Source organism: Atta cephalotes (assembly GCF_000143395.1).
Source record: "Atta cephalotes unplaced genomic scaffold scaffold00025, whole genome shotgun sequence".
Lineage (NCBI taxonomy): Eukaryota > Metazoa > Arthropoda > Insecta > Hymenoptera > Formicidae > Atta > Atta cephalotes.
This window is the reverse complement of record NW_012130089.1, coordinates 4,047,936-4,065,678: the sequence shown is the minus strand read 5'-3', so window position 1 is coordinate 4,065,678 and position 17,743 is coordinate 4,047,936. Positions and strand designations below refer to the sequence as shown.

Genomic DNA, 17,743 nt, shown 5'->3' with positions numbered 1-17,743 from the left:
TCTCTCTCTCTCTCTCTCTCTCTCTCTCTCTCTCTCTCTCTCTCTCTCTCTCTCTCTCTCTCTAAGACACTCGTAGAATCGATGTGCTTTTGAGATATTTGATTTAAGACTTTGGAAACATGATTAGATACAATAAAAAAATTACATTTCTCTGATGAAATATCACAGTGCGTAAATTAAACATATTATGCGAATATTTTTTTTGGCACCTTTCATAATGTAAAAAAGTAACAAACATAATATCAAGCTTAACTCCAATCAATTGATAAACATAACTTTTACTCAAGCAATATAAACTTACTGATGACTTCTTTTTTTATTACACACACACATACATCATTCACACACTTGTATATACGTGTGTACGACAATTTCCATACAGAAATATGTACAGCACATAAAATTTCATATACAATTTGTAACTAAGAAATGGAAGTACGTGTTGTTAATAGCGCCGTTACTTTTTATCGTTACTTTGTTATAGTAATAATAATTTGGTAATAACGTTGCGAATTTTTATAAAGATCATTTTATAAACATCAGAATTGGAAAATTACTTGTAACGGGTTGGAAAACTCATTACTGAAAAAAGTAATTTTTTATCTGTAACTAGTTACTTTTGTTTGTTATTTGTGACGAAAAAACAACTCATCAATGCGTTACAAGTTATTTATTATTTTTTTTCAATAAATAACGCGTAACGGTAATAAGTTACTTTTCAAAGTGACACTTTCCTAACCTTAGTGCAATCTTAGCGTTTAATTAGTTATCATTATAATCATAAAAAATTGCAAATGATTATTATAAGAAGTAACAGTAAAAGTAACGAGTAATTCTTCCATTCCCTGTTTGTAACACATAAAACTTACCTAATCGTGTTCTTAGGAATTTTAATACGGAAAGCATCGAATCGCTTGTTGCACAATACAATAATGGAGAAGAGTACAATGCAATGTAATGTACGTAGAGATGAAGCATGCCATGAATAATAAATCTTTCTATAGTGAGTTTGTTTCAATATATCATTGGACGCAGTTAACTTTTCTTTTAGTCAACGTGAGATCAACGTCCAATATCTTTGAAATAGATTGCATCATTAAAAATTACTCAATAAAAGCTCGCACTATTTTAAATCGTCTAATGAAAATTTTGAATATATCTATATAGACGTAAATGTACTTTAAAGCATACATGTAACTTAACAGACATAATCATTAGATTAATCAAATTAAAAAAAACAAAATATCTTTTCTTTTCGCTTTCTATAATTCAGAGAACTTACTTTTTTCTTTATAACAATTATAATCATAAGTTTCTTTTTTTCCGCATATCATAATAAATCTTAAAATTGTATCATAATAAATCTTAAAATTTAATTAAAAGACTTTGTTCGTAACTGACAAATATCTCCATAAAAAGTTTTCATATAAAATAAAGTATTAGGCTGATGCATAGATTTGAAAAATATTTCTTTGTGTGTGTGTGCGTGTGTGTGTGTCTATTATATACACGCGCGCGCGCGCGCGCGCGCGTGTGTGTGTGTGTGTGTGTGTGTGTGCGCGCGCGCGCATGTATGTATGTATGTATGTATGTATAATATATAATTCTGTCCTTATATAACAGCCAAAGAGTTTTTATAGCGTCTAAATGTATACGCGGTCACGATAACTCCCAGAGATCTTTAAATATTTTTCTTTTGCATAACATTTCTCATGAGTTTTTGTATCTCTTTCGAATATTACATCTCTCGTTCATTTCATTATCATGTTTCTTCATTAGATATTATTTTAATGTAAGTATAACATAGGGCAACTTACTGTAACTGTATTTCGTCCGTGCACAGTTTCCGTAATTCTCACATATGTGGCAAATACAGCCTATATTTGAACTTTTAAAAGTGCATCGAGACTAATTGTCTTTTTGTCTTAAAACAAATCTCTATGATGCGTGTACGTTACTTATGACACAGAACTTATGGCGTTGTGAGGCGGACCCATCTGCGTTAACACTTTGTCCAACCATTGCAAAGGTCCGTGCAAATGTGCTTCGATCCAACAGGGAGTTGAGGTAACATCCTGTCTATGATACTCCGCACCCCATCCCTTCACGAAAGACATTCTAGCAACAAAAATAGTAAATGTAGTTACACATTACTACTATTTTTTATAATAAAAATATCGTGAATGAAATTACCTAATCGTACACATCTTTGTTAATTCATAGACAGCTTCAAAACCATGATTTACGCTTTGCGATAGAAGTTGGGCAAATTCTTGATTGTTAAATATCTTCAATGAACATCCCGGTGGAATTTTACAAACTGTGCTGGGATGAAAGCCATGATGATGATTACAATTCCTAGACTGTACAAATATCGCAGAATCCGAGAGACATTCGGCATAAACTTCTCCGCCGACGTAATACAGATGCACTCCTTTGCCTATGTGCCGCCTCGTATTCTCTATCGTAGAATTTCGATTTACATTAGATAGTTGTCCAAGGCAGAAGCGATCGGAGTTGTTGCTCGGATTTGTAAAGCCGTCAATAATCACGGAGTGCGAATGACAGTGAAATACTTCACCCACTCGACAATTTAGCTCGTAATAAGCGATTGAAGCCCAGTAAGGTGGTTCTTGATAACACACAGGTGTAGCTGATTCAATTGATGAGCTTGTGTCCATCGGAACTGAGTCCGAGGATGTGGTTTGCCCAGTTTGAGAGCCATCCTCAGGAGGAGAATATGCTGGCGGTGGTGTCTCCGGTAATCCATTGGTACCATATGGACTCTGAGGATTCGGCAAAGTCGTGCTCCCTGGACTGGGCACGGAACCGACAGAGGACATAGGTGACGTTGGATTAACACCACTCGTAGAACCAGCATTGAAACCGCTAGATGTATAGGACACGTTATGTGGCATGCTTGGATCGGCTAATTGCTGAAATGGCAACAGAGAATGGCCGGGAGCATATTCCGAGTGTCTAGGAACCAACACCGGTGGCAGTACTGGGCTCTCCACTCTTTTGTAATGATAAGGATTAATGCAGACTTCCTTCTGCTTGGCAGAAAACGGAAACTGACACAAGTCCAGTGGTTTCAATTCGTGATGTGACTGGAGATCTGGCCAGCGCCAGACTCTACAGTATATCACATGTGGCAAGCCCTTACGATGCGAAACCTGCAATCTACCATCTAAGCTTCTAGGAATAGTCACGCATTTACTTGGCGTTCCAGGGCAGCTCAGTGCTCGTTCCAGTTCTTCGATCGCGCCTTTGCGCTTCTTCAGTTTCTTCACTAACGAATCCACTGCTTTCTCAGCCCATTTCTCCTCCTCATCACCTTGCTTCCAGCCGAGCAATTTTTTCACAGCGGGACTGGTGAACGAAAATAAGCTGTTTAATGAAGACATAGGTCCAGAACTCGAAGCTCCTTCTTCATCATCCATATTTGAAAGGTGATGTATCAATTAGGTGTAGTGAGTATGCATAATATTCCTGTCTACTATCTATCTATAAAAAAAATCTTCGTCAGCAATCTGAAATCACACAGAGGCAATACTTTTTTTAATTTCTTTCGATTCATAATATCTGAAATAAAATCTGAGATAAAATCTGAAAAATTGAATAATTTTATCTTGAATTATAGTTGATTTTAGCTACAATTAATTTATTCTTTCTCTTGAATTAAAAAAAAAGAACTTGAATATGCAATTTTTTAAAATGTCAACAAACTTTAATTTTTTTAAAATTACAAAATAAGTAAATAAGTTAAAAAAATACATTCAATAAAAAAAATATTCATAAATGTAATGATATTAATTCGTCTATTATTCTGTTTATATTGTGATTTTAAATTCTATCTTAACTATCGATTAAATTTGTCTTCCAAAAAAATATTGGACGAAGCGCGATTTCATCGGTCTTCAATCCTTTTTGCGATGCTATTTTTACAGGAATGTGAGTTTTGGCATGTCTCCTCCCACTACTATATCAATTCAGTGACAAAAAACAAAATTCCATAAATATTGTCTCTTTTTCAAATAGAAATAGCGAGTTCCGAGATGGAGTACTTTGTGTGATATTTCGAATACATCAGTCGTTTATTTTATTTGACATAAATTATGAATAGTAATTACAGAAATGTCGTTAATTCAATTGAATATCAATAATTTCATTAATTTTGAGGAAACATGCACTCGGAATTCCGGATATGCTCTGTTTCCCGCTTTCGTTACTTATTTAATAAAACGTCGTGCGTCAGTGAATTCACGTTTTGCGGGTGTGGATGACGCGTTTTCAAACGAGTGCGAACGTCGAACACATCATCGCGGCGAAAAGAGGGGAAAAAAAGGAGAGAAGAACCTGACGCGCCGGAAGCACGCGCCGGGACTACACCCTTCCCTGAATCGGCGTGCGGGAGCATCGCGCTCACCGATAAGATCAGAGCACAGACCTTTGCATAACGTACAATGCACAAACTATAAGACAACTTATGACTGAGTTCAGTAGAAAAAGCAATTCTACAATTGTTGTAAAGTTGCAAGATTCTTCAGGTCTGCTTGCGTTGTTTGCACTTTTTGCACTCATTATCACTTTCTTACTCTTCAACGCTAGAATATGTTTATCTCATTTTAAATTTGAGAGACTTCAAGCAAGACAAATACACCTCTTAAAAGGATTGACTATTGTCCTCAATTCCTTGCTAGATTCAAATATAAAACCGATCATATGAAAGATTCTTACAACAGTTGTAAAGATACTTCTTTTCCTGAACACAGCCAATTAATGAAAGTCTTGCCCTTTCATGAAACGAAGAATTGTTCGATTGATTCTCTTATACTTTACGAAAAGTTCCGATGTTCCGACGATACGCGCCTCCGCCCGCAACATCTCGTTCACTTACGCACTGCCTAGCGATTCAACATTGTTTTTTTTACCACTGTCTCCCACTCTTGCCGCCTATCGTCCATCGACGCCACGCTCTCGCCATTACGATCTCGCGCCCAGCGCAAAAAGCGTTCGCAGGGATTATCGATTGCGCTGTTCGACTGCCGAGGCTGGCTGGCCGCAGGCGCGAGTCAACCGATAGACAATTCCGTGAAACGGTGACGATGTTGGGAGATCGATCTCGAATCAATGTCGCACCGTGACGCATCGCCATCCCGCGCTGCTACGCCTACGATCCTTCACCGTTGCCATTCTGGCAACGTTCGAGCGCCAACTATTCACGACGACGACAATCGGACGACGACGAAACGCGGATTTGATGCTCCGAATTTCGAACGGCCGACTCGCAGAGACGTAACGAACACTTCGTCTCGTTCCACGAAATGTGTAAATAGTCTTGGAACTCCGATCGATTATTTGATTCTCGTTAGTTCCGCAACAGCGATATGAACACACATGTTCATCTCACACGCGACGATAATGCACGAATCGATGTTTACTCGGAGGATCACGCCAACAGCAACGGCCAAAGCGATGCGCTTTCGCTTATTGCTGTTCACAACGCTGCGTCTGAATCCATGTTTGTTCAGTCGGGCCAATCGCGTTCTAAAGTCTAAAGATGCCTTTGCATTAGTCCGTATCTACAATAGCTGCGTTCGGCAATGCAAATCTGAAGCATCGGAGTGCTCTTTTTCTACAGTACACGTGACATATGCTATAATATAAGAGCACTCCGACGCATCAGATTTCCATTCCGAACGCAGCTAATAGGTTTATATACCCAACAATATCTCACGCAATCTATGATACTCGCGGTCGCATATCAATTTTCGTATAACAAGGACTGTGGTCAAAGTCTCTCTACAAATGCTTTGAAGCATTTGATGGACCAATTAGAAGAAATAATTTTATGAACTGACCAATTAAAAACCGCTTCAAAGCGTTTGCAACATCGCGTTGACGTATTCCAAATTCGTTGCAGTAAAGCGTCTAGTTCTAAATCTAATTCTAAGAACTCGACGTTGTTTTGTTCGTCGTGTAAACTATGTAATAAGTTTCTATGAGATAAGTTACTTTCGTGATACTTTTCTTACGGCGCATTCACCATGCGCAGGACTACTAAATTCACGAGCACTGCGAGTGTCGAGAATCGAAATTTAACTCGAAACCTAAAATCGGTCCATATTTCGTAGACTGGCTAGACTAAGTGGACAGAAATGTGATTGGATAATTTTCTTTATGCATATGGTTATGCGGCTATGCAAGTTGTGTGGAATGGCCTTAGGACTGGTTGTTTCATCTTTTGGTAAATTTTACCTGTTGGGTAAGTAGCAAGATTATCCAATCACATGCGTGGATTACCAGATTTACCTCACAGATAAAATTTATCAAATGATGAAACAACCGGCCCTTAATCATTTAAATTTAACAGACACGCGAATTTTCATAAGCGCCGAGAGTCTTTAATAGTATCTCGTCGGTGCTGCAAAAAAAAAATTGTAATTTTTCTGCAATATATAGGATATTGTAGCTTGACAAGTATGCATATTTATTTATGAAATACTTATATAATAAAAAAATCATGAATTTAAAAATGTATTAGCCAAATATTTATGTTAATAATCACATATTTATATTAATTGTCGATAATTGTCAGCGTTTTTCAATTACTTCCGGATCTTTTTTTTATGGACGAAAATTTGTCCTGAATTGGCGGTCATTAATAATATCTGGTCGGTGATATAAATATTGGGCGAGTTCGAAACGGCCATAGGCATGCTTACAGAGCGATTGTATATGATTGGTTGGATCTATAAGTAACAATCAATTATGTTCATTTGCTTAGCGAGCAGCTCAGCAAACGAGAATGGATTAAAATGGATTGGAAATTTTTTCTATCCGAATGTGTATTTTAAATAGCGAATACTTTTTTTTAATTTAATTGGATTCAATTGGATTCAATTGGATTGAAAAACTGTATTTCCTATTTAAAATTTTGAATTGAACAGTATTCACAATTGTGTTTTGCAAAGAAAAAGCCATTATTTTTAGATAGGGATATCCATGCAATTCCTACAAATGAATAAAAATGTACTCAGAATTGAAAAGCATTCATTTCGTGAATCAATATTTCTGAAAATCTGAATCCATTTCTATTCATTTCAATCCATTCTCGTTTGCTATTCTCTTTGTAGTTCCCTCGAGGCTAATCACTTTGTTTTAACTTAAACGTATCCATTGTTTTCATTGTGCTGCATTGTATTATACTACAATGGCTGTCGGGAATTCCCACTGATATTAATCAAAAGAATTTTTCTGCCTGGAAAAAGAGAAAGAAGGGGTTTCTAGGAACATCGTTATATTTTATATGAGCTTGCCTTGTCAGTTAGTACGATTACGACCCAGAAGAAGATTGAAGACTGTGTAGGAACGATGCATATTGTTCGATTGATTAGTTTGAGTACTTTATAATCGCATCGTGAATCTTTACGCGTGAACAATTTTCACGAAAAAAGAGAATTTGTGCGCGACAGATTTAATAATATCAAACAATATTAAGGTAATGTATATTCATGCATAATCGCGCGCAAATTTCGGAAGTCGACTTGACCCCAATCTCGAATGTGTTCTTTATAGTCCAAGTGTTGTAACATCTAAAATTTTTGAAATTGTGACAGACTTGAAACCTTAACGAAATCTGATCGTATTAACTTCTAAAGTCTTTTTCTCGGAAGGCAGGTGCCATTAAGTGTAATAAAGTATAATAAAAAAATAAGAGCATAATGTGTGGAAAGCGTTACTTGCCGTTCGTCATAATTTCCTGGTCTTCACCAAAATATTTCTTATTAATTCCATTTCAGTGCAGATCAAATTTACAGTATTTAAAAAGTATTAAAAAAGTAAAAGTAAAGATTTATTGAATAGAAGCTGGAATGAAATAAGCACAGTTAACCCAGTAAACGAGAATGGATTAAAACTTTTTTAATGCTTACTTTAAATTCATGGATTGAATAGATTGAAATGGATTAGATCCGAGCTGACACTAATTTAATATTCGAAAAAAAAAACATTCATATTTAAGGGTTACAAATTTTATTCCTAAGACATTTATAATAATTATACCTGATATTAACTATTGTACTTTAAATTGATATTAAAAAAAAACATACCATAGTGAAATTTGAATCTGGGATCTCTGGATTATAAATCTTCTACATTACTCGTTATACCACTTTTTCAATTGATAAATGTGTTATTCATTCTCTACTTCAATTACATTACATTACAATGAGACAACATTGAGTAAGTGTCGGATCTAATCTCGCTTGCCAATGTCGCGCGCTGTGATCAATGTTCGGGCTGTGTTCAATTTAGTTTGTGAGTTCACATCGATTATTCATTTTACTTCTAATCAAAGAGAAAAAAAGATAGCTCAATTATTTTTACGTAACTTTTTTGAACTTAGTTGGATTAAAACGAAAAATTTCGTACTTTCAATTTTGAATAACTTAAGTAGCATTTATGATTTATTTTTAAATAAAAACTTTTTATTCAATTAGATTGAAAAACTACATTTCATATTCAAAATATTGAGCAGTATTCACGATGCACAGAAATGGCTGATATTATTTTTAAATTCAACTGAATTGAAAAACTGCATTTTCTATTCCGAATATTAAATTAAGCAGTATTCACGATACACAAAAATGATCGATATTATTTTTAGATTCAACTGAATTGAAAAACTGTATTTCCTATTCACAATTTTGAATTGAGTAGTATCCATGATGCACATACAAAATACTATAATATTTTTAGATTGAAAAGTATAGAAATACTCTATGCCATTCCTATAAATAAATAAAAATGCATTAAAGATTAAAAAGAAATAGATATTTGTTTCATGCAATTCTTATAAATGAATAAAAATGCATTCAGGATTGAAAAGGATTTATTTTAACATTCATCTGTATTTCTGAAAATCTGAATCCATTTTAATCCATTCTCGTTTGCTGGGAAATACATCTTCGACATATAAGTTTAAAGAATTAATTCTATGCAGCATTAATTCTTCGGTGGAAATTAGACCTCTTATGAACTGATAAGTTACAAATAGCAAAAGACCCATTATTGGGGCATAAGAAGGAAAATGAGATAGAACATGTGATGCAATACTCAGATTTTCAATAATGATTCATTGTGTTATATTATTATGTCCTTTCTGAAAAACATCAAATATTTCTCATTTTTGTATGATTATTTTCATAAGTGCACGTATATTATCAAAAATCATCTTTTATCCACAATTATTGCTTGCTGCAACTTTGGACTTCTTGATTAAACACACCACCACATTTAAATAAAAAACACCTTGGTCTATGCCATGTTTTTGTCCTGAATCATTTTAGTATTATATTGAAAAACATATATATTTAATATATTTATTAATAATGATGTCAAAAGGAATTTGATTATCGACAGCTGAAAGAAGTGCATTTACAGTTGCATTTATTTAAAAAATTTTTTTATTTGCATTATCCAGAAAATTTATATCTTTTTTTAACATTAAAAATTCCTTCTTTTGATGATACAGATTAAAAGATTGCTCTGTTTTAAATTTTTAAATCCATTCATCTTTAAAACTGAATTTTAATTATTTTATGAATTATAAAATCGTATGTGATGCATTTGATAATATAGATTTTTAAATCATTGTATGGAGTCTGTTACTGATATGTATTTTGAAATTGTGATGGAAAGAAAACATGTTCAAAATGTCTTGAAAAGTCCTGATAGATTATTTTGTCTGAGTCTAGTTAAAACAGAAAGTACAAGGAAAAAAGAATATATGGTTATTCTTTAATATATTTAAAAATCAGCCTGGAATTCAATTAATATTTATTTAATCAATAAGTTTCTGCAGTATTAATCAAAATAATTATTAAAAATTTATAAAATAAAAGAGATTATATTAAAAAAAATCGAAAAAACGAAAAATTATTATTATTATTTAATAAAACATTAAAATTTATGTATAATTATACAGTAATAAATAAATAAATTTATTAATATTCAATGTTCGTGATCACTTTTCATCCCGTGTATTGCAAAAGGAAACCAAACGCTAAATGAACAGAAAGTTTGTTTCAATGCATTTTTAGATGACGCGTAGAAGAATTTTTAGATTTACCGGAAAGAAGCATAGTGATCGGCCATCCAAGGTGGCTTCTCCTGTAACTGAAACGGAGGTTGAGATTATTTGCCTTATCTGGAAGTATCGCCTAGATTATGAAAATCCATTTATTCGAAATGAAAAAGAATATTAGTTTTCTCAATGTTGCATTTGAAGCTGCCTTTTAGATCTTAAAAAACATCAAAGTCATGTATTTATTTGCTTCCTCTGTATTGTCGGTAAACACATCGTGTCATTTAATATGTTTAAATGCCGTTATCATCAAAGATAAGATTCAATAGATAATGGCTGCAAGTATTGCTGAATACTTTGTAATAACGAAATTATAAAAACACAGTTTATATACGATAATGGATTTTCCTAATCGATAAACTTTTTAGTAGTCAAGACTTTTACAGTATATATTTGTATTATATTTTTTTTAACGCTTCCATGGGTATTCATGGAAGTTGTATGTTTTTTGGGTTGTCTCTGTGATCCATTGTTAAAGTGCAAACGTTTCGTGAACATTGCAGTTCACTTCAGTATCAGACTCCTTGTTCTGATAAAGTGAAATGCAATGTTTAAAAAAATGACATTTTAATAACATTGTTACACAAAATAAAAATCCAAATGTCACTAGGTATTTCCGTCAGTTTTTTTGGACGCTGAATACGAATCTGATTTTTAAATTGTTCTACCATGATATAGTTTTGAGAAATTGCTAGTTAAAATTGAAAAAAGTTCTTTTGAAATATTTTGTATATTATAATGATATAGTGAGATGTTGAAGTTTTATTACAATCAAAATAAAATACATTCTTAGGCTTTTTCCTCTTCAAGAAGAATTTTTAGCTATCAAAATTTAGTACTGATTACGGTTAATGAGATATTGATAATAAAATATGGAGTTTGTTATAGAAAAACTTTGAATTAAATGATTTATTAAATAGCTTCTAATTATTTTTAATTTTATTTATTTTTAATTTTATTTATTTTTGAACTTATGGAATTTTTTTTTATAAATTAAATATGAGTTCGATATAAAATTGACAAATTTAAAATTTTGAAAGACTTCTATACAAAAAAATTTTCACAATACGACTATAGTTTAAGCGTTTTGGCATTCGCCGTATTGAACACACAATTTTGAATTTGGCAATTATAATATCGGACTTATATTTAACGGTTTAAGAAATCCTTAAATTTGAACATAATAGAAAGTTTTTTAATAAATTATTAATGATAATTTACTATTTGATAAAAAATTGATAGCTTTTTGACAACAAATTTTATATTTAATCGTGAATATCATTAATTATAATCGACACTACAAATTCCTGTTGAGAGCTAAAAAGCCTAAGAATGCATTTCATTTTGCAATAAAACTTTTCTAGCACGTTATGTACATATTGTAGTTATAATATGCACATAAAGTATCTGAAAAAAGCCTCTCTTTACAACTTTAACTGCAAATTTCTCAAAACTGTGACATGATGGAGCAATTTGAAAATCGAATTCAGAGTAAACTATAAGATAACTATAAGAAATGATTTGTCTTATTCCAGGCTTCGAAAAAAGTTATTTTTTTGTCGAACTTTGTAATGGATTTGGACATAGAGACAACTTGCAAAATATATAGCTCTTTTATGTTTGTCTCTCGAATCTTAGAACTTTAATGAAGTAATCCGTAATATGTTCCATAATGGCATTACATAGGATGGTACTATTAAGTATTGTAATAGATTTTAAAGAAAAATTTCTTCTTTATACAAATTATTTAAGGCAAAAACTTTATATGATCATATGTCTGAAACTATTAGTTTAGAGATACGATATCAAAGTTGAAAAAAAAATTCATTTTCAAAGTTTTAAAAATTCCTTGCATTATTTTGATGACTTGAGAAACTTTGCATATGTTTAAAGTTTCATTAAAGTAATTCGAGTTGTTTTCGCAATATGTGGAAAAAACCAAAATTTTTCCTTCAATTTTAACATCGTATATCTTTGAATCTAAGCCCTTTCGAATATATATGATCATTTGGAATTTACGTTTTGAATTTATGTAAGAAATCAAATGTTAAAATCTTAGAGTACTTAGTAGCTACCTTATAGAGATATTCTTAAATTATCATAGACATATTATAAAATTATCATAAACTGCAAAAGAGAGAGGAGACATAAGTAAACTTTTGTTGTAGACTCCTTTGCAAACAGCGCAGAAGTATAAGAATGCAGGAAATGTACGTTTCACATTGGGAAAATATAATGAAGCCATTGCTCAATATAATAAAGCAATCGACATTTGTCCAAAGGAAAGTGTGGATGATCTCGCGATTTTTTATCAGAACAGAGCGGCTGCATATGAACAATTAGTAATAAAATTGATGATACTGCTAATAGAAGCATAACATGAAAATTTACTTAAATTTATTGATGAAATTAATGTGGTATAAGTGTCTATGCAACTATAATTATAATTTACAGAAAAGATATAATAGCGTGAAGGCAGATTGTACAAAAGCGTTAGAATTGAATCCAAAATACATGAAAGCTCTGCTACGTCGGGCACGTATTTTGGAGCAATTAGGAGATTTTGAAGCAGCTTTGAAGGATATTACTACTGCCTGCATTCATGAAAACTTTTCTGATCAAGCTTCCCTTTTAAAAGCACAAATGATCTTGGAAAAGCTTGGTGAGTTACAAATTAAAAGTATTTAATATCAAATACTATTCACGGCAAAGTAGAATAAGAATTAAAAAATAACGCAAAGAAATTTTAAGACTTACAATTAAAATTATTTTTAGTGGAACAACATTTCCCGAAGAAATCGATACACATATCTTTTATGCCAACTACACTTGTTATCGAAATATATTATATTAGATCTTTCTCTAAAGATCCAATACTTTCAAGACTTGAATATCCAGAAAATATTCCAGAGTAAGTATAGGCAAGATTTTTTGTGTAATTAGACTTTTAATTTTTTGCATTTGTTACCAGATTTATCAAGAAACCATTACAAGCATTAAAAAATAGGGAATATCATAATATAATATCGCTGTGCACAGAAATCATTGAAAGTCCTAAATTTGATATATTACCTCCCTCCAAATTAGAAGTGCTATTATTAAGGGCTACATTTTACTTCATTTGGCATGATTACAATGCTGCAATCCACGATCTTAAAGTTATTTTATCTAGCGAAGATGTACGTGATAACATAAGGGTAAACGCCTTAATAAAAAGAGCCTGTATATACCTAGAAATTGGGACTCCAGAAATGGCTTTCAACGACTTTGAATTAGCCCTTATGATAAATCCAAGTTGTAGCGATATCTACTATCATAGAGGACTGGTATTACTAATTTGATCATATTTTTTTATTACACACATGTAGATTCATTATTATGAAGCATCGTAACAATATTATTTTATTATTTAAGGCATATAAGAAAATAGGAGAGCTAGACAAAGCTAAGTGCGATTTTGAAAAAGCCGTTGAATACAATCCAAACTTCAGTATGGCACACATGCAAAAATGGTACGCAAATTATCAGTTTGCATCGTTGAACGGAAATATATATTTAGTCGAAATTACTGTGAGAAACATTGAGAAAGCTATCGCTAAGTACTCAAATTCTCCTGAATGTGTATGTTATTATGTTTTATACGCTGAGGTACATATAATTACCTATAATTTTGAAAGAAAAAAATTAAAATTACGAAAATAATGATAGTGATAAAGCATTATTATGTCGTACACATTTTAATTTATTGGTGGAATTTTCAATCTTATAGATAATGTTCAAAACTCAACAGTATCAAAAGGCTGATATTTATTTTGTTAAAGCAATAGAAAAAGATCCGGATTGTGCTATTGTTTATCTGCTATTATGGAACTGTAATCTTATTAACATTGAGAAATACGTGATCAAAGCATTAAAATCCGATACATGCTCTGTTGAAGGCAAGCTTAGAGGTTTTGAAGTATTAAGAATAATCGAAATAGAACGGTATGTTTTCAATATAATTTTTTCTTACAATTATTGTACATAATTATTGTACATAATTCAAAAGAGACCATTTGTAATTATGTATGTTACTTACATAAAGAATCTGATTTTAATGAAAATATTTCGAATCCACTTTTTCTTTCAGAGGGAATATAGAGGAAGCAGTAAGATTGACTAATATGGCTTTAATATTCTGTCGTACATTCAGGGAACTACTATACATGTATAATGAGGACCCTACAAAAATATTTCTTGATACAAAGCTTCGATTTACGCAAATCGTTCATTTCCTTCGGTCATATTCTCGATTCATTGATATACAAAATGCGGAGGAATTCGACAAACATATTCCCATTGACAGCGATGGATCATTCAAAGTGCTTTCTCCTGCAACCGAATCGGAGGTTAAGATAGCATGCTTTATATGGAATCGTTTTCCATTGACTGCAAAAACACATCCAGCAAATGAGAATGAATTGAAATGAATTGAAATGAATTCAGATTTTCAGAAATATTGATTCACGAATGTTAAAATGAATGCTTTTCAATTCTAAATGCATTTTTATTCATTTATAGGAATTGCATGGAATATATCTCTATGCCTTTCAATCTAAAAATAATATTAGCTTTTTTGTGCACAAAAACACAATTGTGAATACTATTCAATTCAAAATTTTGAATATGAAATGCAGTTTTTCAATCCAATTGCATCCAACTGAATCCAATTGAATCCAATTAAATCCAAAAAAAAGTATTCGCTATTTAAAATACGCATTCGGATAGAAAAAATTTCAATCCATTTTAATCCATTCTCGTTTGCTGAGCATTTATTCGAAATTCACAATCCGAGAGGATTTTTAATTTCAGATAAATCCTCTTACGATTATTACGTCCGCTTCTTGAATTCCAAAAATATCAAAATAATAGATTTATTATTTCCTTTTCTTAATGTATTTGCTAATTGATAACTATAGCTATATTTGTCATTAATATCTCAAAATATCGTTATCACGAGCGACAATCTTCAGTAAATAATATATTATTTGCAAACACTCTGAACTTAATAAGATTTTGAAATGCGCAATATAAGATATATAGGTTTATCTCTTAGAATTTAAATAACTTGGGGCGTTTTCCGTAATGCTATTATATATGTCTATAAACTTATTATAAACATCAAAAAGATAGTACTTTAATGACAAATGCAAGTGAATTCTTTTGTTTTAGACTCCTTTACAAAAAGCGCAAAAGTATGAAAACGAAGGAAATATATATTTCAAAACGCAAAAATATAATGAAGCCATAGCTCAATATACTAAAGCAATCGACATTTGTCCCAAGGAGAATAAGAATGAACTCGCGACTTTTTATCAAAATAGAGCGGCTGCGTATGAGCAGTTGGTAATAAGATATTTGTAATATTCATAATAAACTTAATATAAAAATTGATTTCAATTGATTGTCGAAAGTTGTCGGTGATATATGAGTCATTGTGTGTACAATTGTTGCAATTCACAGAAAAAATATAGCTCCGTAAAGGCAGATTGTACAAAAGCGTTGGAACTAAATCCAAAATATATTAAAGCTGTGCTATGTCGAGCACGTGTATTGGAGCAAATAGGGGATTTGGAAGCAGCATTGAAGGATATGACTACCGTATGTATTTACGAAGAGTTTTCTCATCCTATTTTCCTTGTAAAGGTAGAAATAATCTTGAAAAAACTTGGTGAGTTATATATTAAAAGCACTTTGTATTAAATAAAAGTTATTCAAATTAGAACAAGATTTGGAACATAACAGAAATTTAATTATTTGCAATGAAAATTGTTTTTAGTGAAACAACATGCTTATGAAAATTGGATAAACAAAAAGTTATTTATGCCAAATAAGCTTTCCATCGAATACTGTATTATATCTTATTCTAAAGATCCAGTATTTTCTAAACTTCGATGTCCAGAAAATATTCCAGAGTAAGTATAGGCAGAAGACTGTTTTTGTGATTATTTACTTTTTAATGTGTTTGTTATTAGATTTTTCAAAAAGCCATTACAAGCGTTAAAAGATGCGAAATATGATGATGTAATACCGTTGTGTACGGAAATTATTGAAAGTCCGGAATTTAATACATTACCTTCAACTAAACTAGAGGTGTTATTATTACGAGCTACATTTTACTCACTTTTGGGCAAATACAGTCCTGCATTCCAAGACTTAGAATGTATATTGAACATTGAATATGCATCCGATGATGTAAAGATAAACGCTTTGTTAAAGAGAGCGAACTTACATCTAAAATTCATGGATGTAGCCATGGCCTTCATGAATTTCGAATTAGCTATTAATATAAATCCGCATTATAGCGATATTTATTATCATAGAGGACAGGTATTAAGCACATTATTGAGCATATTTTTGTTGCATGCATATAAATGTACATATAAAATAATGTAACATTTTGTAATTTCAGGTATATATGAACATGGGCAAACTAAACAAAGCTAAACACGATTTTGAAAAAGCTCTTGAATACAATCCAAACTTTAGCATAGCATGCATACAAAAATGCTATACAGATTATCGTATTGCGATGTTAAATAAAGATGTAAGATTAGTCGAAGAGGCTGTAAGAGCTTTCGAAAAAATTTTCGAAAAATATACAAATCTTTCTGAATGTACATTTTGTTATCAATATTATTGTAAGGTATATACAATTACTTATAATTTTTTAAGAAAGATAATTAGAATAACAAAGAGATGATAGTAATAAATTATTATTATTTACATTTTGATTATTAAAATTTTTAAAAAAATTTTAGATGATGTCCGAAACTCTACAGTACCAGAAAGCGCATATTTATTTTACTAAAATAATAAAGAAATATCCGAAGGACACATCTATGTCTTCAATTTATCTGCACAGAGCCTATTTGCAATTTAATTGGAGCAGTTATTCTAATAAAGCTGTGGAATACCTTAAGAAAGCGATAGAATTGGATGAAAAATGCAGTTTTGCGTATAAATTATTAGGATTGATCGAAATGAAAAGGTACGTTTTCAATCGTTTCTCGTAATTATTATAAAATTTTCTGAATAAACCTTGTAATCATACGTATTAACTTACATAAAGAAAGTTGTTTTAATGAAAATATTCTGAATTCATTTTTTAAATTTAGAGGAAACATAGAAGAAACAATAAGATTGTTTGATAAAGCTTTAGTATACTGTCATACATTTGAGGAACTGCTACACCTATACTACTTGAGAGACACAGCAAGAATAGATCTTAATGTCAAGAATCAATTCGGGGACAAGTATTTCCGTTTTTTCAGTCTTGGATTGTTGTTATCTGCGAAAGACGGAAGTCGAGGGTTTGCTTATGATTTTATGTTATGATACAAGCGTAGTATCAGTGTTGTAATATATACAACAACAAATAGTTATTGTATATATATATATATATATATATATATATATACATATATACAACAGTATATAATAATATATACACACACACACACACACACACACACATGTGTGTGTGTGTCGCGCGCGCGCGCGCGTGTGTGTGTGTAGAGAGCGCGACATAACACTACTACTAACTAACTAGTA

At 31.7% G+C, this 17,743-nt stretch overlaps 2 protein-coding genes across 2 annotated transcripts; one reads left to right on the top strand and one right to left on the bottom strand.

Moving 5' to 3' along the window:
- Positions 1-1,958: 1,958 nt before the first annotated feature.
- Positions 1,959-3,443, bottom strand: LOC105620333 (protein mothers against dpp). Its single transcript, XM_012201834.1, has 2 exons — positions 2,194-3,443; positions 1,959-2,118 (listed from the first exon to the last, which is right to left on the bottom strand). Exons 1-2 carry the CDS (start codon positions 3,441-3,443, stop codon positions 1,959-1,961), a joined length of 1,410 nt encoding a protein of 469 aa, XP_012057224.1.
- A 6,663-nt stretch (positions 3,444-10,106) lies between these two features.
- LOC105620389 lies at positions 10,107-17,527 on the top strand. Its single transcript, XM_012201887.1, has 15 exons — positions 10,107-10,193; positions 12,319-12,492; positions 12,605-12,812; positions 12,926-13,061; positions 13,122-13,476; positions 13,565-13,798; positions 13,920-14,134; positions 14,280-14,538; positions 15,362-15,535; positions 15,653-15,860; positions 15,969-16,104; positions 16,165-16,519; positions 16,602-16,835; positions 16,951-17,180; positions 17,308-17,527. The coding sequence occupies exons 1-15, from the start codon at positions 10,107-10,109 to the stop codon at positions 17,525-17,527; spliced, it is 3,225 nt and encodes a 1,074-aa protein (XP_012057277.1).
- The last annotated feature ends 216 nt before the right edge of the window (positions 17,528-17,743 follow it).